This window comes from Pieris rapae, chromosome Z (genome assembly GCF_905147795.1).
Source record: "Pieris rapae chromosome Z, ilPieRapa1.1, whole genome shotgun sequence".
Classification (NCBI taxonomy): domain Eukaryota; kingdom Metazoa; phylum Arthropoda; class Insecta; order Lepidoptera; family Pieridae; genus Pieris; species Pieris rapae.
Genome location: NC_059534.1, coordinates 495,599 through 514,316, shown reverse-complemented (window position 1 = coordinate 514,316; position 18,718 = coordinate 495,599). Strand labels below are relative to the sequence as shown.

Genomic DNA, 18,718 nt, shown 5'->3' with positions numbered 1-18,718 from the left:
AGTAGTACATTGCAGACAGAGGCAGGATTTGGAGGATTATATTAACAAAAATGGGCTCACAGATGTCGAAAAAGAATGACAATAAAAAAATATTTATGACTTACATTATTTTTAAAACTGCTACCATCTATTTGGACCGCACTATCAGTGTAGCAGACGTCTGTATTCGTTTCAACATTGGATTGGACTGTACGCGTGGGTGATTTCTTACCTAAAACGTAAAATCTGTTTACACAATTATCCTAATTTGCAGTTTTGCCACGAAGTATTCTAGAGTCGGGCGTTAGGAAGCGAAGATTGAATAGCGATCTTAGATTAATCGGAGAGGCATTATGCTTTAATGCTGCAATGTCATATGCAGCCATTACATTGCAGCACCAGCATTGTACAACAAAAAAGAGAGACAGAAAGATTCATGTTTCACGCCCTTGATGTGAGAACTGTTGTTAATTGTATTTTGAACTTATTTATCGTAAAAAGCTGTATATTTTATTTAAAAAATAATAATTGTTTGATATTTTGGTTTTATTTGCACTAAGTCTTTTTACTTTTGGATAATATTATGTTAGCTCGCTTAAATGAACTGTTTGGGTTTATAGTACTTCCTCTTGGCTCCTAATGAAATACTTCATCTGAACTATGAATGTGTATATCAACTCCATTAAAACCTTCAAAACCTATCGAGAATACCTACCAATAAACCCCGGTCGTCTAGGCTCACCACAGACCAAAGCGATGGTCACTTCGTTGTCCCTTAAACCACGCAGCATCACGACTTCTCCACCGCCTTGCATCTTATGAACTGCATGATTTAAAAAACTTACTTTAATAATTACTAAATCAGTTAAACATATTCTAAACAAATCGCTCTTTATGCACACATTCACTCATGGAATTACATAATGTCACAGCAATGAATACAACAGGATCTTTCACCACATATTATGTCTCCTTCTCATTATTTTTCACCAACTGTCTCCTAAATAATTCCATTGTATGGTTTCTTTTATGAGGGCAAGCTACAAGTAAGATATCAGAGACTGACGCATGCAGGAAGCGTTTTCTTAGACATTCTCACACCTACCTTTGCCTCTAACGAATAAATGAAATTGCACAAACTTACACGAAACTTCAACAGATTGAGGACGATGCAAGTGAAGTCGGGTTGAAAGCAACTCTCAATTTCACTACTTGGCCTGAAAATTAATAAATATTACACTCATATCTGTATACAGACAAGCTATGCAGCACGGATTTATTCGCATTCCTATACCCTCCCTTGATAAATCTATCTATCTTAATAAACTATCTAACTTAAATATCGATTTCCAGTTCCGTTCAGCAGTTCATGGTAATGGCTCTTTGATCAAAATTATAATATTATTCATATTTATACAAATAGTAATCTAATTAAATAAATAAATATTGTGTTTACATTATATTAATTAATTTTGAATAATAGGAAACAATAATTTTGTAAACATAATAATCGTTAGAGAAAAATAAGAAATTGACAAATATGAAGGAACGTCTATCAGAAAAGAGTTATTAATCAAGAAAATAAAATCTTAATAAATCGTGATCTGTGATATTATGATAAAAATTTCCTGACTTGTACTAAATATTACTAATTACTATAATTTAGTAAACATAATAATAATATTTACTAATATCGTTCAATCTATGTTAATCCAAAGTTAATTTATACAATTTAAGTATTAAATATTTGAGTTAGAAGTGTAACAAAAATAAATAATAAATCAGTGTCGCGAGTTACTTCAGTCCGCGAAATGAATTAAGTATTAATTTTACACAGAATGTGGATAAACAAACGAAGAAAGAAAACGGAACTCAGTACACGCCATTTATGCCTCAAAGCAACTTAAGCGCAGAAGACAGAGCTTATTTAAACAGAATAAGAGCCAGGCAACAATTAAATGCCTATTAGATATACCTACTTACCTATTAGATTGATCATGATCATGTTTTTTTTTATAGCAATGGGCAGAAGGCTCGCCTGATGTTAAGCGATACCACCGCCGATAGACACTCGCGCTGCCAGAAGGTTCGCAAGCGCGCTGCTGGCCTTTTAAAAATTGGTACGCTCTTTTCTAAAAGCACCCTAAATCGAATTGGTTCAGAATTACTTGACGTAGTGTACCTTTAATGTTTGCATTTCCTTGCTGCATTACGATACTTATTCGTTAAAATCATCAGCTTTGGGGTCAACTATCAGGTACAAATTAAATTTTTAATTATCCCTTGAATCCCAGCCTAAGGCTACTTCAAAAGGAATACTTAAAATCAAGTTTGGAGGAAATGTGTCTTTGCCGTTTATAAAATTATTGAATATAATTGTAACAAAAATCCGTTTTGACTTAAATACAATTTTCTCACAATCTCGTGGGAATAAAAATGCTAAATCTATAGAAAAGCAAATCAGCCCGCAGGTTTTTACATCAAACAATAATAACAGACTATAACGTAAAGAGATTACCAAAGAGGTAAGAGCGCGAAGGTTTTATTCGCCACACTTATATATCCGTCTCTATTTATGACCTTTGATGGAAAGAGGTGGAAGATCTAATGTCTGGTTCATATGATTTCATAATAGGAGTAACGAATGAATAAATTGCCTTAGAGCGAAATTTATTTATTATGTAATTTATTCGTTTAGTAATAGATAAGTCTTTTATTGTTTAAAAAGACATTTATCACTATTTTACAATTAATATGTGTTTAACTTATTATTATCTTAGGACTTAGACTGTTACAAACGTGGACACTTATTAGCAAAACTTAGCACATGTCCATTGGCAATTTGTTTTAAATACATTAATAATAGTGTCAATAAAATGTGGTAAATAAATGTATATGAGCTAATTTAGTGTTAAATAATACTTTAAATAAGTATGAACGATCTTTCTTTCGAAGTTGTCTCTAAATTCTTCAAAATCACCACGGAATGTTATCATTATTAGAATTTGTTTGAACCGGTGTTTTTAAAAAAAGATCTTTAAGTTTGCGTTAACAGGGATTAATTTCTAATGTGTCATGACAATAACGGTTATAATATGGTAGAACATAATCAGGTATTTCGAACCGTAAGAGAAAAAAAAATAAAACTCAATATTGTTAGAAGGTCGTAAACGGGTTTTACTACTAATGATTAATTGACGAACCAAAGTCAATTGTTTTTTTTTTAAATACTTACCTAATTCTTTCTTTTATAATTTTTATAACTTCAAACATTAAAGCTGGAGTCATATGCAAAAGATGCATAAGAACTTATACCGCTTTGGAGTCACAATATAAAATCCTACGTTTGTAGGAAAAAAGGTATTTAATACATTTAAAGTTTTATAATAATTCATTATCTAGTTAATTAAGATTATTTAAATCCACAAAAACTAAAATTTTGACTGCAGCTCTTACTAAAGAACTATAGCTTTTTGTGACGGTGCCTGACCGCGCATAGTAAAAATTTACTCTCATTATTTTCCTCTAACGCGCCAAAAGTATAACTTTAATGAAATTTAAGCTTTAAGTTCTGTGACTATAATATTTATTTTAAACTGTGACGAGAGTGATAAAGGTAGAACATATAAACAGCTGTTAAGGGTTTATTGTACATATATAGTGAAATCAACGTAGCAAATATATTGTCAAATATAAAAGATAAATATAACCTAGTATATTAATTATATCTTTCTTAAAACAAGAACATCAAAGATTTTCCCACTTATTTCCCACTACATGCATATCTTATTTAGTTCTTCCATGGACGGTTAAGTAGATGTATCTAACTTCATACCATATTTTTTACGTTACATTCATGTTTGTTTTCACTATATCAAACTTCAAGTCAGTCGTTATACAGCACTTGATAGGAGTGCACGCGTCGCATTAATACAAAAACAACGCTAAGGATAACCGGATTCGTTAAGGATAACCGTTTGAATAGCATTTAAAAGTGTTACTTTGCATTCTAATGTTTTAAACAGAATATTTATTTGTTAATAATTTGTAACAGAAATGGAAGACGTGTATGCAATAAAAGTGAAAACGAAACCAGATCCAAGGAACTTGTATCCATCCGAACGTCGGTATTCTGCTTCGACCGTGTCTGGCTTTGCTTGGGTTCACATAGTTTTGGCGATAACATTATTAATATTCACAAGCCTAACATTAATCATACCAGACGAAAATTCAGAATTTACTAACTCTTTTAACTTTAAGAATTCTACAAACAACGATAAATCTTATCTGTTAGTAATGGCGCCAAGTTTAGTGTCAATATTCGCGTTGACAGCTGGTTTGACTGCAATTTTGTCATCTGTGAAATGGTACATTGACAAAAATATAGCATTATTTTTCATAGCGTCTGTTGTTGCGTTTTTATCGTGTTTATTAGCTATTTGTTTGATTTTAACATGGAGATTAACTAATAATGGCGAGAGAGAAGTCTTTGTGTTGAAACATACCGATATACTGAATAAAAATGAAACACACTTAATAATTAATCGACGTATTACCGAGGAACAAACTAAATTGTATACAAATAATGTTTTGTTTGTGAATATTTTGATTGCTACGGTATTAGAGTTGATCTGGTCGATTTTAAGTATTAAAATCTCATATAAAGGTATGAGAAACACGTATAATGTTGAAGATAAACGCGGAGATTGTGTCCAAGTCGTAACAAAGATAAAAGGAACACCTGGAAGAAAATTTCACCCTAAAATTAATAAGATTTTTCTTGCCCATAATAAAAATGGTTTTTATTTGAAGAATGAAAAAGCGAAAATTCCAGAGACAAGCTCTGAGTTGTATAAGGAACGAATGATGGATTTTTTGAATGAGTCCTATGAAGGGTCATCCAACCTGGAACAACCCAGTGAGCAATCAGAAACCGCCGTTAAACCCGGGACACCCAATAAACGAATAACACCACTAAGCTGGGGAGATTCACTGGATCATAGTGTGTATAATCAAAATACTGTGAATTTTGAAAAAGTTTTTAAGTTTCACAATGATAAGACTGATAATAAGGAGTGACAAATTTGTTACGAGAATTGAAAGCTTAAATATCTACATTAAAATAGGTAACTCAACTATTGGATAATTTTGTATAAAAATATGACAACATAAGTTATTACATTATGTAAAATTTAACCATAGTACTAAAGAAATCATGACTATATAGTGAAAATTGGAATTGTATGTATCTTATGTGACATTCTTATATGTTGGCTGCAAATAATGTAATCTGAAAAAGAGCTAAAAGCTGGGTAGTGAAATTTTATTACTTTCACACATATCATTCTGAATATATCCATTTGCAGGCAAGACCATAAGAATAATGTCAATTAATAGGAACTTATAGATTAGAAATAATTGATTTATAGGAAAAATTAAATTCTATTTAAATAGCACTATAATAACAATAATAAGCATAAAGAGTAAACGCTTATTTTAATCAAATAGATGTCAGAAAGAATACTCCTTATTTCTAAACCAATACATGTTTAACATTTAGGAACAATACTTAGTGTATGTCTTGACTTGAATTTAATATTTGCTATATTAGATCGAGATCTACAGCTAGAGATCTCACTAGTTGTGGTCTGCTGTACAGTGCATTCTATCTTACCATTACAATACTGTTGCTTTAAAAAACATCACAATCCTTTCCTATTTACGAATATGTATAAAACATAGTTACCATGTAAGTTAGTAATTCTACATGAGTAGAAGTTGTAGCAAATCTATTGGTTCTAAACTTGCCAAACTACATGTCCTTAGATGGAGTCTTGTAGGTCTGGGCTTCAAGGCCAAGGCCTGCTAGTTTTCTTACATTTTCCTCAATCATGCAAATGTTAAGTATGCAAAAAGAATGTACATTGATGCACAGCTATAGATTGAACTAGGCCATCACTGCTGAATATTATTTATAGTATATAATATTGTGATATTTTATAATTTTTTACATGACCTTGTGTTTAATTTATAATAAATTGATTAAAAGATAAAACTTTTATTTGATACCTTTACTATTGAACCACTCAAAAAAGTAACTATTTTTTTGCCCACCCTAAGCCCTTGACTTGCGAACTGTTAGTAAAAATAATCAATTTAACATATTTTCTGTTGACATTTATAACTTGTTTCCCTATAAGAATTAAGTTATTTTTGGTTTAAGTGTATATCAGATGCCAGTTTGTTGCTGGCGTTTTAGGAACCCATATAATTCTTGAAAGATTGTAAGATGGACTGGTTCAGAAATGCTTCAATGGGCTGGTTCAGTGGTGGTCCACACATCCATGTCAAGATTTTAATCTATAGTGAGAACTACACTTGCACATATTTTAGGTCTGCTTCGATCTACTTCCACGAATCTCTTGCACAGACTATGTCATCTGAATATATTGCAGTCAAGCCAAAGTAAAAAATGTAGTGGATATGTCGCAGTAAAGTAGTTAATTAATTCTCTATACAGTTAATTTAAGATCAATATTCAATCAATTCATCTGACTGAAAGCCAGCATTTTCATTAGTAATGTAAAACAAGATGGCGCTCACTACAACAACTGATTAGCTTTAGAGTTTTTGTTTCATTATCATCTGGTTAAATAAAGTTTATTTAAACATCACAAAAAAGTGTTGACTACACTCAAAAAATCATCATTTTTCCCTAAAGTGCCAAAAGAAGTTATCTTCAATAATTGTGAACAACAGATTTTTAGTTGGAATGTATTCTCACGATGGAGTCATTGACTGCAAATTGTCCATTGTTGTAACATACTCTTATAAGGAAAAGAGTTATATCGCAAAATTGTTAAAAAAAATCGTTCCCAATAAAATCGTATTTATCATTTATATATATGTACCCTAAGAACTGAATATTTTGATTGGAAGGAATTATCTTCCCCCTCAGACCAACGTCAAATACTAATATCAATTTAAATCCACTACAGATTTTGTTTAAGAGATAATTTCAAATACAATATCTATCTTCCTTTAACTTCTGTACAAGCAGTACATTTCCGCATCGTACCCGCATTTTTTCCTTTTTCACGTATCCCGTTTCAGTTATGTCCAAAAAACTATGTATTTTTTACACTTTATTTCTTTAGTTTTGAAATTATACTTCTTTTGGCGCGATGGCGAAAAATGATGAGAGTGAATCTTTACAATGTCTACACCTAACTTCGCCATCATAAAGTTAGGTCTAAGTGGGAAACTCGCTAACCTCATGTAACTTGCAGTGGAAGGAGTAATTTTGGACATTTCAGTTATAACTACTGTTTTTTTAAGTTCAGTTCTAGGTCTAATATAATTTGCATATAATCGTGAGTTTAAATAAAAAATAATCAATAATCAGGAAAACTTGTTTCCCCCTAAAATTGGCATCGCTGATTAATCTTAAAGCGAAGCCATTGTCTCCACTGGAGTTTAGAGTTCTCTGTCCCTTAGGTTTTTGAATTAGAAAGAAAGAAATTTTATTTATTACTAGGATTCCCTGTATTTCTCAGCTCTTCAGTTTGACATAATTAACTCTATATAACATTTTGAATTACATAATTAAAATGTTGCATGAAAATCTTTGAATTTCAGGTTGAGATATGTTTTTTATAGAATAGAAGGCAAACAGGCAGGAGGCTCTTTTCTTGAAGGACTAAGTCGAATTAATATGGAAATACTTCACTTAAATTCCTGAACTTACATCTGTCACTCTAAATTGTCAATTTTGACTTAAGTTTAGTTATTTAAACAAGGGTGAGAAGAAATCCTAAACAAGCCCAAAAGTCAGGAAAATATATATATATATTAAAACACAAAACTAGAAAAAATTATTGTATTTATTCTTTGTCTTAATACTAAACGTAATAGTATAGTCAATTTAATCTAATTATAACTAGGTAGGGAACAATAATGGTGGGTACGTTAAAGCCACGCTCTTTTAATTGATTGTATTATTGTCAATATTATTTTCGACTTTCCGATACTATACACCACATAAATGACAACTTTTAGTTTTAATGAGTCAATACAGAAAAACGTTACATACTTGAACGCCCCCTTAGATGGTGTTTAATTATAAACGCAAAAGTAATCGAGCACTTTGTCAAAAGAAACAATTGATTTGAATTGATGTATAAATTCAACCGTAAGAAATTAGATATAAATCATTTAAATTTTAGAGAAAGCAGGCCTAAACTAAACCTAAAACATCCTCAGTCAAACAATCACACGAAAATCCGAAGTCAAATAATCAAACAAAAATACGAAATCAAATAATCAAACAAAAATATGAAATCAAATAATCAAACAAAAATATGAAATCAAGTAATCAAACAAAAATACGAAGTGAAATAATCAAACAAAAATATACCAGTCAAAGATTGGATTAAGTAGTGTTTGAGTCTTACGTATTTAAAAATACTGTTTGATGGATTTTAGTCGAGTGGCTCGTCGGTGAAGTAGGGGTGTTCCAAGCAGTCCAGTGCTGTTAGCCGCTTCGCGGGGTTGAAGACCAGCATTCTCTGAAAAAAAAAATATTCTTTAAAAGGGTTTCTTCCCTCACCCCACTTCGCCCGAATATTTGGACAACGAGTATCATGTATTGTCCCATGCCCCAATACTCACTTGAATAAGATCTAGAGCCTGCGGGTGTATCCTATGCAACACAATGCCTAAGTCCAACGGAGGGTAGTCGGGAAAACTATCAGCCATTACCGACACATTATCCGGCCATTCGTGTTTTGGCGGCCGGCCTATTAATCTGAAATTTATTTAAAAGATATCAGTATGCTTCAGAATAGGGCCGAGTGCTAAATAAAAAATCGAATTTCCAACGTATGGTCTAGTTGAAATTCCATCACAATCTGTTCAGTAATTTTTGCGCTATCCCTACAAGTTCGGTCGTTGATTAAAAAGCCAGTGACGCAACAACCTTTTAGTTCTGGCCCACAGGTGCGCAAATAAGGTACAAACATTCAACCTCTGAGAACCGCTGAAATTATAAGCAATCCAAGGTATTGATAAAATCTTTCTTAAAAGGCCGGCAACTCACTCGAAGTTGCCGACCGGTCCCTCTGGAACTGAGTGTCCATAGACAAGTATTACTTAACACTAGGTGCGTCTCAAACACAGTACTATAAAAGAATTAAATCGCCTTCAAACTACGACTCTCCCATTTCTTTGGCAAAAACGCTGCACATCTTCGTGACGTTACGTAAAAGTTTTACTTAAAAAAAAATGATATTTATGAAGAAATTAAGAACCATAATTTATTAATACACGTTAAAAATATCACAATAACGTATATTGAATTTGATTAGCAAAAATAATATTCTCTTCAGAGCCATCTTTTTTATACTCAACTGTTGACACTTTCACAGATAAAGTAATCTACAAACTCACTTGAAAATACAATGCAGTTGATCTGAATCACAGGTTCCAGGTAACAAAGGCGAACGCGTGTGCAATTGCGCAAGGACACACGCGCATGACCACACATCCACAGCCGTATTATACGAAACACCTAAAAGCACTTCCGGCGGTCTATACCACAGTGTGACCACCTGAAAAAAACAAAATTACGTTAAAATAAATTAATTGGTTCCTACAATGCTTTGACGAACCCCGAGGGCCCCTCTTCAGGGCGTATGGGGCTGAGATGTTTTAGTGGGTAAAGTCTCGCTGCATAGCAACAGTTACAAGTATGTAACGTCTCAGGACCGCCGCCATCTTGTTTAGAAGTATAAATTCTATAGTTTTTGTTTATAAATGAAAATCTTTACCACGCTAGTAAGCTTCATATCAGTGTCATATGTCTTAGCTAGACCGAAATCCGCGAGTTTGACACAACCCGATGACGTCACCAGAAGATTGTGGGGCTTCAGATCCCGATGGACGATGCGATGCGAATGAAGAAAGTCCGTCCCTGACAGTATATCATACGACATTCTCTGAAAATACAGGAAATTCTATATTATCGATATTTTGCTTAGGGGCTGTTCCAGTATGTACTTCTTACGTCAGCGATTGACTTTAAGAACTATGTACAAACAACAAACAGCCTGACGCTATCATGGGGATTCCCCGACCGATACTCGCGATCTTATAATAAATGATCCATGTCTTTTATTATATGAAATTTAAATGGTGATAACTTGTACTCTAGTGTAGTCAATAGTGGCTTCAGCAAGTAACTCTCCACCTTATCTCTAAGGACTAAAAATCGCTCATTTAAAGAACATTCAATAAAAATCAAAACTCGTTTAATCATTTTAGATGCGTCTTAGGGCATGCTTATGAATGTCAAAAACTCTTACAAAATTCGCAAAAGAGCAAGACCACGCCATCCGTTCGCATAGCAGGAGGCCTTGTTCTGAGAAGAACGGGCAAGAAACTCAGCAAGTTTTACCCTCCCTCGACATTACAATTATTTAAATATAAATGTCATAAACGTCATTAAAGTTACATAAGTAAAAAATAAAATAAAAAATCTGTTTTGTGATTTACCACATTCACAATTACATACATATTCAAAGTAACTAAAATATACTATTCTGGCAGTTTCCTCGTCTGTGAGTTGCCTAATTTTTCTAATAGCGTATGCCGCAGAACTGAGCTTGTCAGAAAGTTTAGTGATATGCTGACGCCATTGAAGTTTTTGGTCTAATGTAATGCCCAGAAATACCGTAAAATCAACTAAATTTAGTTTTTCATCGTTCAATTTAAGTTCTATACTTGTAGTTTTAACATAAGATAAAGTGAATCTTATGCATTTTGTTTTTGTGGCATTTAATTGTAAATACATATTTGGAGAAAACCAGGGCAATATTTTAAAAGTGCATTGTTGCAAGTGTGTTGTTGACATCGTCAAAATTTGTCTTATATCTATTTGAAGCGGCCGAAACACCACTCACCTATACTCCTGTATCTTCACTTGTCTCTGTGGGAGAAGACCACAAATAAAGCTGTAAGCAAAGCGTAAGCACACGAAGCGAAAGCGTAAGCACACGAAGCGAAAGCGTAAGCACACGCGTAACCTCGCGTCGGCGGTTGAGTCTTTTCTAAAGTGCGGGCGCATGCAGCAAATGGACCCCTCCTTCCACACTTGTCAAAAAGTGGTGTTTAAAGAATGGGTGCGGTTAAAATAGAAAATAATAAGGAAAATCATTAACATATATAAGAAATAAAAATGGTCCCAATCTTAATCCTTGCGGGACTCCCATTTTAATAAGTAATCCCGAATATTTAGTTCCATATCAACTTTATGAGTTCGACAACTTAGGTAAGAAGTTATTAAGTTAAGAGCTACATTTTTATTCCATAGTGGTCAAGTTTGCAAAGCAGTCTCATGATCAACACAATCAAACGCTTTGGACAAATCACAGAAAACTCCCAGCACATTTTAAGTTTTCTTCCATGCATCAAATATATGTCGTAAATGAGCTATTCGAGCATTGGTAGTGGAGCGACCTTTAGTAAAACCGTATTGTGCGTTGTGTAGAAGATTGTTTGTATTAAAGAATGTAATTAATTGTTCTAGTATATTTTTTTCAAAAACTTTACTTAAAGTTGGCAGTATTGAGATGGGTCTAAAATTATCTGTCCTGCATCCAGATTTAAATAAAGGTATTATTTTACTATGCTTCATTAAATCTGGAAAACTTCCTACTTCAAGACAATTGTTAAAAATACACGCAAGATCTGGGGCAATAATAATAATATCCTTAATAATATGTACAGAAACATCCAGAATGTTTTAATTTTAAAGATTTAAAAGCTTTAACTACATACACCATAACATGCTTTAACTGAAAATTTATTTTGCATACCGGTAAGTTATAAGAAAACTAATAGCCTCTTTGGGAGAGGAATTAAGAGAAGATCTAGTAATTACAGGTATGTTTGTAAAAAAATCTTCAAAAATATCATAAATCTCTGAGCTTACAACAGTAATAATATCATCTACCTTTAAAAGGAATGAATTATTACAGGATTTAAGGTTTCCTGTTTCTCAATTTATAACATTACAAGTAGTATTGATTATATTACTTGAATTCTTAATTTTCTCATGTATATGCAAAGCCTTTGTATATTTGCAAACTTTTATAAAAGTTTTGGAATAATTTCTGACATATTCTATAAACACTGCATTGTGGTTATATTTTCTTAATGCATATAATTCATAAAACCTATTCCTCTTATAAATACCACTTGTGGCCGTGATCAAACATACCCTAATCTTATTATCCCCGAGTGGTCCAGGTGCCTTCTTCAAATATGACTCCAAATCCTGCTCAACATGTTCAAAAACCAGGAATAGTACCAGCTGACTTTCACGTTTCAACGACTGACCGCCATGGCACACGTCGATTAACCTGTAATGTGAAATATATTTTTATTATTTTTTAATTTATTATGATTATATTTATAAAAAAGAAAAAATTGTTTTCATAAAGCTGGTGACGATTTCAAATTCTGCTGCTCAAAATGTCACGTGGTTTCTGAAAATGGGACAATTTTGCGCCCCACATTTCATTTCGGAGAGAGAGCAGGACTCGTAATTCCAAAAAGGGCCAGTCTGGTCACGTTAGGGATATCATCTGCTAGTGATGAAGTGGGGATTCACTAATCCCACCCGAGGTTCCTTTTGGAGTGTCCAGTAGTCGAAAAGCTTAATAATTTACTCTGAACTCGGAATTACTCTGTTGGCTGTTTTTATATAATAAATGAAAAATAAAAAAGCCTTTTAATTCTTTTAAAACAAGAAATTGGATTAAGTTAGTTTTCTTACATACAATTGTTAGTTTTGTTTCTAAGTAAATTTGTATCCTAAATTTAATAGTGTTAGTTTTTTCTTAACCCTCCTTTTAAACTATTATTCATTATAATGTAAGATCTCCTCTGTAGGTAAAGGCCTCCTCCAAAGATAGCCAGTCCTCTCTAGATTGGGATAAGATTTGAGAGGTTCGCTACCTACGTATAATATTATCTTTTTACTGCTAGTCATCAACATTGTTTTGGACAAGTTCATTTCTAAACCTACTAGTTTACTGGCATCATTAAGTGATTCTAAATTATTGCAGACACTTATGCCGGTCGCTACTGTAAGTTAAAGAATTTAAAGGCCATTTTAATGCTTTATGACTTCTATAGTAACTTTTATTGGCTGTCTTTACATTACCTGACAATATTTGGATGTTGATATGCCTCCAATTGTCTTAATAGTGCAATCTCTCTTAATGTTGATAATGGTATTCCATCTTCAGTTAATGCGACTTTAACTTTCTTCATAGCAACTATTTGACCACCATTGTGAAGATCACGTGCTTTGTAAACTGTTCCATATGCACCTGGAATTTAAAGTTGAAGTTAAGTTTATCTCCCCATCACTTCACACATCGCTGCCTTGATAGATGGGGCTGTGCAAGCAATTCCAAAATCGAAATACTACAAAGATTTCAAAACACTGCACTGAGAATCATTTCAAGTGCACACTGCTTTGTCAGAAACATTCAAAATAAGACATAGACATGCATGTTTATCTGGAAATGCCAACTGTAAAGGAAGTAATTTGCAAAAACAGTAGTAGTGACAGACAAAGCTTAAACAAACATACATATGAACTGGCTAAGAATCTGTTAACTCAAGGAGATGATGTAACTTCCCTAAAAAGATTGCAAACAAATAACCTAAAATAAAAATCTATTTTCTACCAATTCATATGATGCTTTTCAATGGAATTCCACCCAACCCAATTTAACCTCAAAGAAAATATCTGATCATGGCTGATAGCAGATTGCAGATGAACGAGAACACAAAAAATAACAGTATATAAATATAATGTTCATTTAGGTGTCCAAGCATGTGTGCAATATGTATAAGTAAAAATTGTTTATGTTGTACATGTTTAATGAAAATTAGTTTAATAATTTATGACATAGGGGTATACACTTATATTAAGTAAATGATAAAGAATGTTGACAGAAGAATTAGAACTCATTGTTAAATGTCATTTAATACAGCTAGTAAAAATTTGATAGCAATAGGTTTCTTGGTAAAATTACTTTGACCAACTATAAAGGCTTCCCCTAAAGCTGGTTTTGTCTGTTGCTAAACAACTTTACACTGTAAGCTTATAAATTTACTGAAATAGTTTAAACATATCAACGATTTAGAATTCTCATCAAGAACAGGTTTCTTGCACCGGCTATCTATTTAGCGGCGGTGTTTCGATTGGTTTAGTGCATTGTTTGTACAATTTTTGATGGTTTGATAGTAAAGGTGTTTTGTTGTATATTATGTCACTGGCCTTAGTATGTATACAGGTTAATAAACTAAATATTTTCGACGTCCTGGTGGACAGGAAAACTGTGTCTAGTTTGTGTTTCCACCACACCAACTTCTTCAAGATTATTTATACAATAAATAAATAAATAATTTTTGCTTTTTTTAAATGAAACAGCTGAAAGTATGAGTATGTACTGTTTTAATAAAGAAACGTTACTCTTTGGAAATCATCCACAATTATGGTATATATCTAGATGGTATATGTATGTAAAAACATTGATTATTATCTGATACTTAATCCACTATAGCAAAATAGCAAAATTTAAAATTGGAAGTGTAATATTTTTTATTTATTTATTGTAACAGTCATGTATACAATAATTGTTGTACATATTTAAAAAAAATAGAGTATAATGTGGATATAGATTGAATGTGATGTGGTGATTTTTTATAAATAAACAGTTCTAAATATTTATTGATGTAAACATTTTTATATAATCAAATAATAAAATCAGATCATAGAAGCAGATACTCAACATATGTAAAAATCTCAATGTATCATTGTTTTATTTAATTTGATTGATATGTGTATTACGCTTATTTATAATTTTAATTACATCTCATGTCCAAACTATATTATGATACTTGAACAATAGTTTATAAAAGCATTGTTTACTAAATAAAAATAATGCGCGAATTGCCGGCACATGGCTAAAATAAGGTTATATGTAATAAACAAAATAAGTTGTACTCACCTGTGCCGATTACATTTAATTCTTCATATTTTTTAGCTGTTTGAAATAAAGCACTGACATCATTAATTGATGCCATGTTTGGTATATTACTGGCACTTGGTCTAGACATTGTTAAATCCAGTTTTCTAACAAATGAAGACAATTAAAAATACAAAAACTAGTTAAATCACGCTTGCAAAACAGCCTAGTCAATTTTTTAATAAAATTTACATTGTACAAAACAAGTTTTAATAAACAAAACTTAAATAAAAACTAAAAAAGCTTTCACAGGCAGTGTTGCCAACCACACATGGACTGATATCGCCATTTTCCCCAGTAAAAGTAGCCTAACATATCCGAATTTCATAATTAACCTAAAAAGGAGCCAAAGAACAAAGTAGAAAAATAAAATAAATTTAAAGTGTATATTTTATTTTAAGTTTAATACATAATTTCTACTTAAAAAAATAATTATGTACTATCTGCCAGCAACATAAGGGCACCAACAAGACTTTCTCAATGTACTTCATATTTTGTCTACCACAACTGATGTGTTTAGTACTGGCGCAAGGTTCACTCACACAGATGTTCGAGGCAGTCTAAATTTTTCTGCCAGCAAGTAAATTGGAAGTTGGTTGGATGCTGTTACAGCAAATACTTCTGACATTCATATGTGCTGTTGTTATGTTGAATTTAAAGGATAGCGATCAGCATGGGTAGTTGCATTCTGTTCCTTAATTTTGTTGTCACCAACCCCATCCCGATAAAAATTATTTCTATGACGCATTACTCAAAGGTACGGAAACACAGCGAAAGGATTCTCCGCTAAGACTTAAAACTTAAAATAACCACCAGTATTCTGCATTTTCAACACCTGTACCCATTGATTTACAGTATCATTGAAATAGCCTAATAGGCGACCAGTCGCCATACAGATCTTTTCATCGCCGATTCTAGGGCCGAGTAGCCTAAATGGCGATTAATCGCCTACGTTGACCACACTGTTCACAAGGACAAAATGTCGTTAAGTTTTGTTTGGAGGGGTGCCGGGGCATGCATGTTACAAAACACCTGGCGTGTAATACGACTTATTTTAATTTAATGTTACCATAGTGAATCATATGAATTTAAGGAACATTTTAGTTAGTAACTTAGTAATATAATACATACATCACACACATTTTGCTTAATTTTGTGAAAACATCTATAATTCATATATTATTAATATAATATTATAAAAATAAATGCTCGTAAAAATTTGCGTATTTTTCTGCGAAACTAAATGCAGTTTGTTAGCGATTCATATACTGATAATTTCTAATACTGATAATTACGGTTGTCAAAATATATTTTCCGTAAATAATATTAAAATACAATTTAAATTTTAAAATCTCTCTCCCTAAAATATGGCGAGGGGGCCAATGCTATCTAACTATCGTCACTAACCCGACTTCTCAGACAACCGTTTTTTTGACGTTTTTAAGTGTACATTATGTTACGTACATGAATAAATGAATTTTTATTTGATTTATTTAATATTAACATCGAACATTATACAACAAATACTACAAAGCGACAAATCCTATACAGCGGCGTCTAGTTCTTATTATAAGTATTATTTAAAACTGATCATGTATTTTACACAGTCTTTAAAAAAACAATAATATTTATTTTTTTGATTCGTATGTTTTTTGTCTTTTAAAGGAAGGAAAAAAAGGTACATGTCAAATTAATTAAGTCCTTTTTATTTTGAAGTTAAAAATAAGCCAAGTAAGTAGACGTACACAATTTCTATTTTAAGTTGTAATTCATTAATAAATAGTTAATTTTGTAAATAACTTGAAATTACATAATAATTCATGCTGTGTTTGAGAATTTATTTCCTTTTACATATTAAAAAGGTACTTCATAAAGCATTAAAATATTAAACACTTTGTTTCTAAAATATTTTTTCAATTAATTTTACCAGTTAGAAATCAATATTCATAGTTAAAACATGACAACGTCTTTTAGGTCCAGTAGTCTAAGATAAATATATAAAAAAGGTTTACACTCGGGCTCGTCCGGGATTTGAACCCGGGACCTCTCGCACCCGAAGCGAGAATCATACCCCTAGACCAACGAGCCATGGCCATAGATGTTGAAATTAATGTATAATATTTATCACAAATATGAACAGCTAGAAATACGTTTTATTCATGTTTGTATTTATAAGATTGAAAAAAAGATCCACCAATAAGTAATAACTACTACAAATTTCACTTATAATTATAAAATTAGCTTGAAAATCAGCTTCCTGCAATTCCTATTGTTAAGCTGGGATTCGAACCTATCTTCGTAAGCTTTTTTATTTCTATTTAAATAAGGCTGTTGTATAAAATTTCAGTATTTTCCAGTTTTTTGTGAAATCGTGAATTATATATTATTTAAAAAATGAAACTTAAAATAAGTACTTAATGTAAATATTATCAATTTGAGCCATATTTTTTTGTGTACATAGAACTTTAAATTTATTTTTATTACACTTAATTGTTTTACAAATACAATCAATAGAAATAAAAAGGTATTCATACATTTTAGTGCATTAAAGTCGGTTATAATTTTTGGAAAATTTATAGTTACAGCTGAATTATGTTTAAATTAAGCATTTAATATAAATAAAACATCATTTACGTATATATGTAACTACCATTGATTTAGAATTCGTTAAAAAGTAATGAAGAAGATATCTATTTGTCAAAATTATTACTTAAATCAAATCTGTTTATTTAACGAATATTATATATATAATATAATACATAATATAAATAGTCAGAATAGTATCAAAAAGAGTTTTCTAGGTCTGAAATTGAAAGATAGAGTAAAACTAAAAGAAATAAAGGACATCACATAGTTTAGAAATGCTGTTAGTTCTAGTAAAATATTGAAGTGGAAATGGACAGGACACATTATGAGAGAAGATAAAGATAAATGGACGGAAAAAGAGACGGAATGGCTTCCGAGCAATGACAAAAGTTGAAGAGGAAGACAAATGAAAAGATAGGAAGATGATTTGCGAAGACTAGCTGGCCCTCATTGGATGCGTAAAGCCCGAAACAGAGAAGAGTGGAAGTCCTTAGAGGAGGCCTATGTCTAAGGACAAGCTGTATAATAAAATCAACCGGCTTGCCGATTAATTATTAGTATTTTTTTTTTATTGATAACTTTTTTAGTATTTCACACTTTTATGTACCCAATATGTAAATACAGCAATAAAGGCTTTATTATTATTATTTATTATAATACTGATATCTTAACAATGCCAATGATAATAACTTTTAATGGTAATGTATGTGTTTAAGGCATGATTTCTTATATATAATTTAGATTCAACTATTAATTCATCATTAATCTTAGTAGAAAAGTTTTTATAAAAAAGTTTAGCAAAAATAATTTAATATTTAAAATATTTTTATTATAAAATAAGCCATTTTTAGCACAAACGTAAAAGAAAAATTAATTAAATAAATCTCTTGGTATTCTCGATTTTGAAATTTAATGTCTAGATATTTCCGTAAAGAAATATTTTGTAAAGAAAACATACCTATATGTAACGTCATAGTTTTTAGAAAGTTGAACGGAGAAAAAAATTACCGCTACATGGCACCCTATACCTATCCTTATTACTCCAAAGC

The 18,718-nt window shown here is 31.6% G+C and overlaps 2 protein-coding genes and 1 non-coding gene across 3 annotated transcripts; 1 reads left to right on the top strand and 2 right to left on the bottom strand.

The window, feature by feature from the left end:
• Nucleotides 1–3,883: 3,883 nt before the first annotated feature.
• On the top strand, nucleotides 3,884–6,017 carry LOC110993427. The gene has a single exon (XM_022259690.2). It carries the CDS (start codon nucleotides 4,036–4,038, stop codon nucleotides 5,056–5,058), a length of 1,023 nt encoding a protein of 340 aa, XP_022115382.2. The 5' UTR covers nucleotides 3,884–4,035; the 3' UTR covers nucleotides 5,059–6,017.
• Nucleotides 6,018–7,844: 1,827 nt separating this feature from the next.
• LOC110993439 (cyclin-dependent kinase 6) lies at nucleotides 7,845–15,362 on the bottom strand. Its single transcript, XM_022259706.2, has 7 exons — nucleotides 15,066–15,362; nucleotides 13,205–13,373; nucleotides 12,257–12,398; nucleotides 9,807–9,974; nucleotides 9,427–9,587; nucleotides 8,650–8,785; nucleotides 7,845–8,546 (listed from the first exon to the last, which is right to left on the bottom strand). Exons 1-7 carry the CDS (start codon nucleotides 15,172–15,174, stop codon nucleotides 8,460–8,462), a joined length of 972 nt encoding a protein of 323 aa, XP_022115398.1. The 5' UTR covers nucleotides 15,175–15,362; the 3' UTR covers nucleotides 7,845–8,459.
• A 1,737-nt stretch (nucleotides 15,363–17,099) lies between these two features.
• Trnap-cgg lies at nucleotides 17,100–17,171 on the bottom strand. Its single transcript has one exon. It is a non-coding gene; the product is annotated as a tRNA-Pro (tRNA).
• Between the last annotated feature and the right edge of the window lie 1,547 nt (nucleotides 17,172–18,718).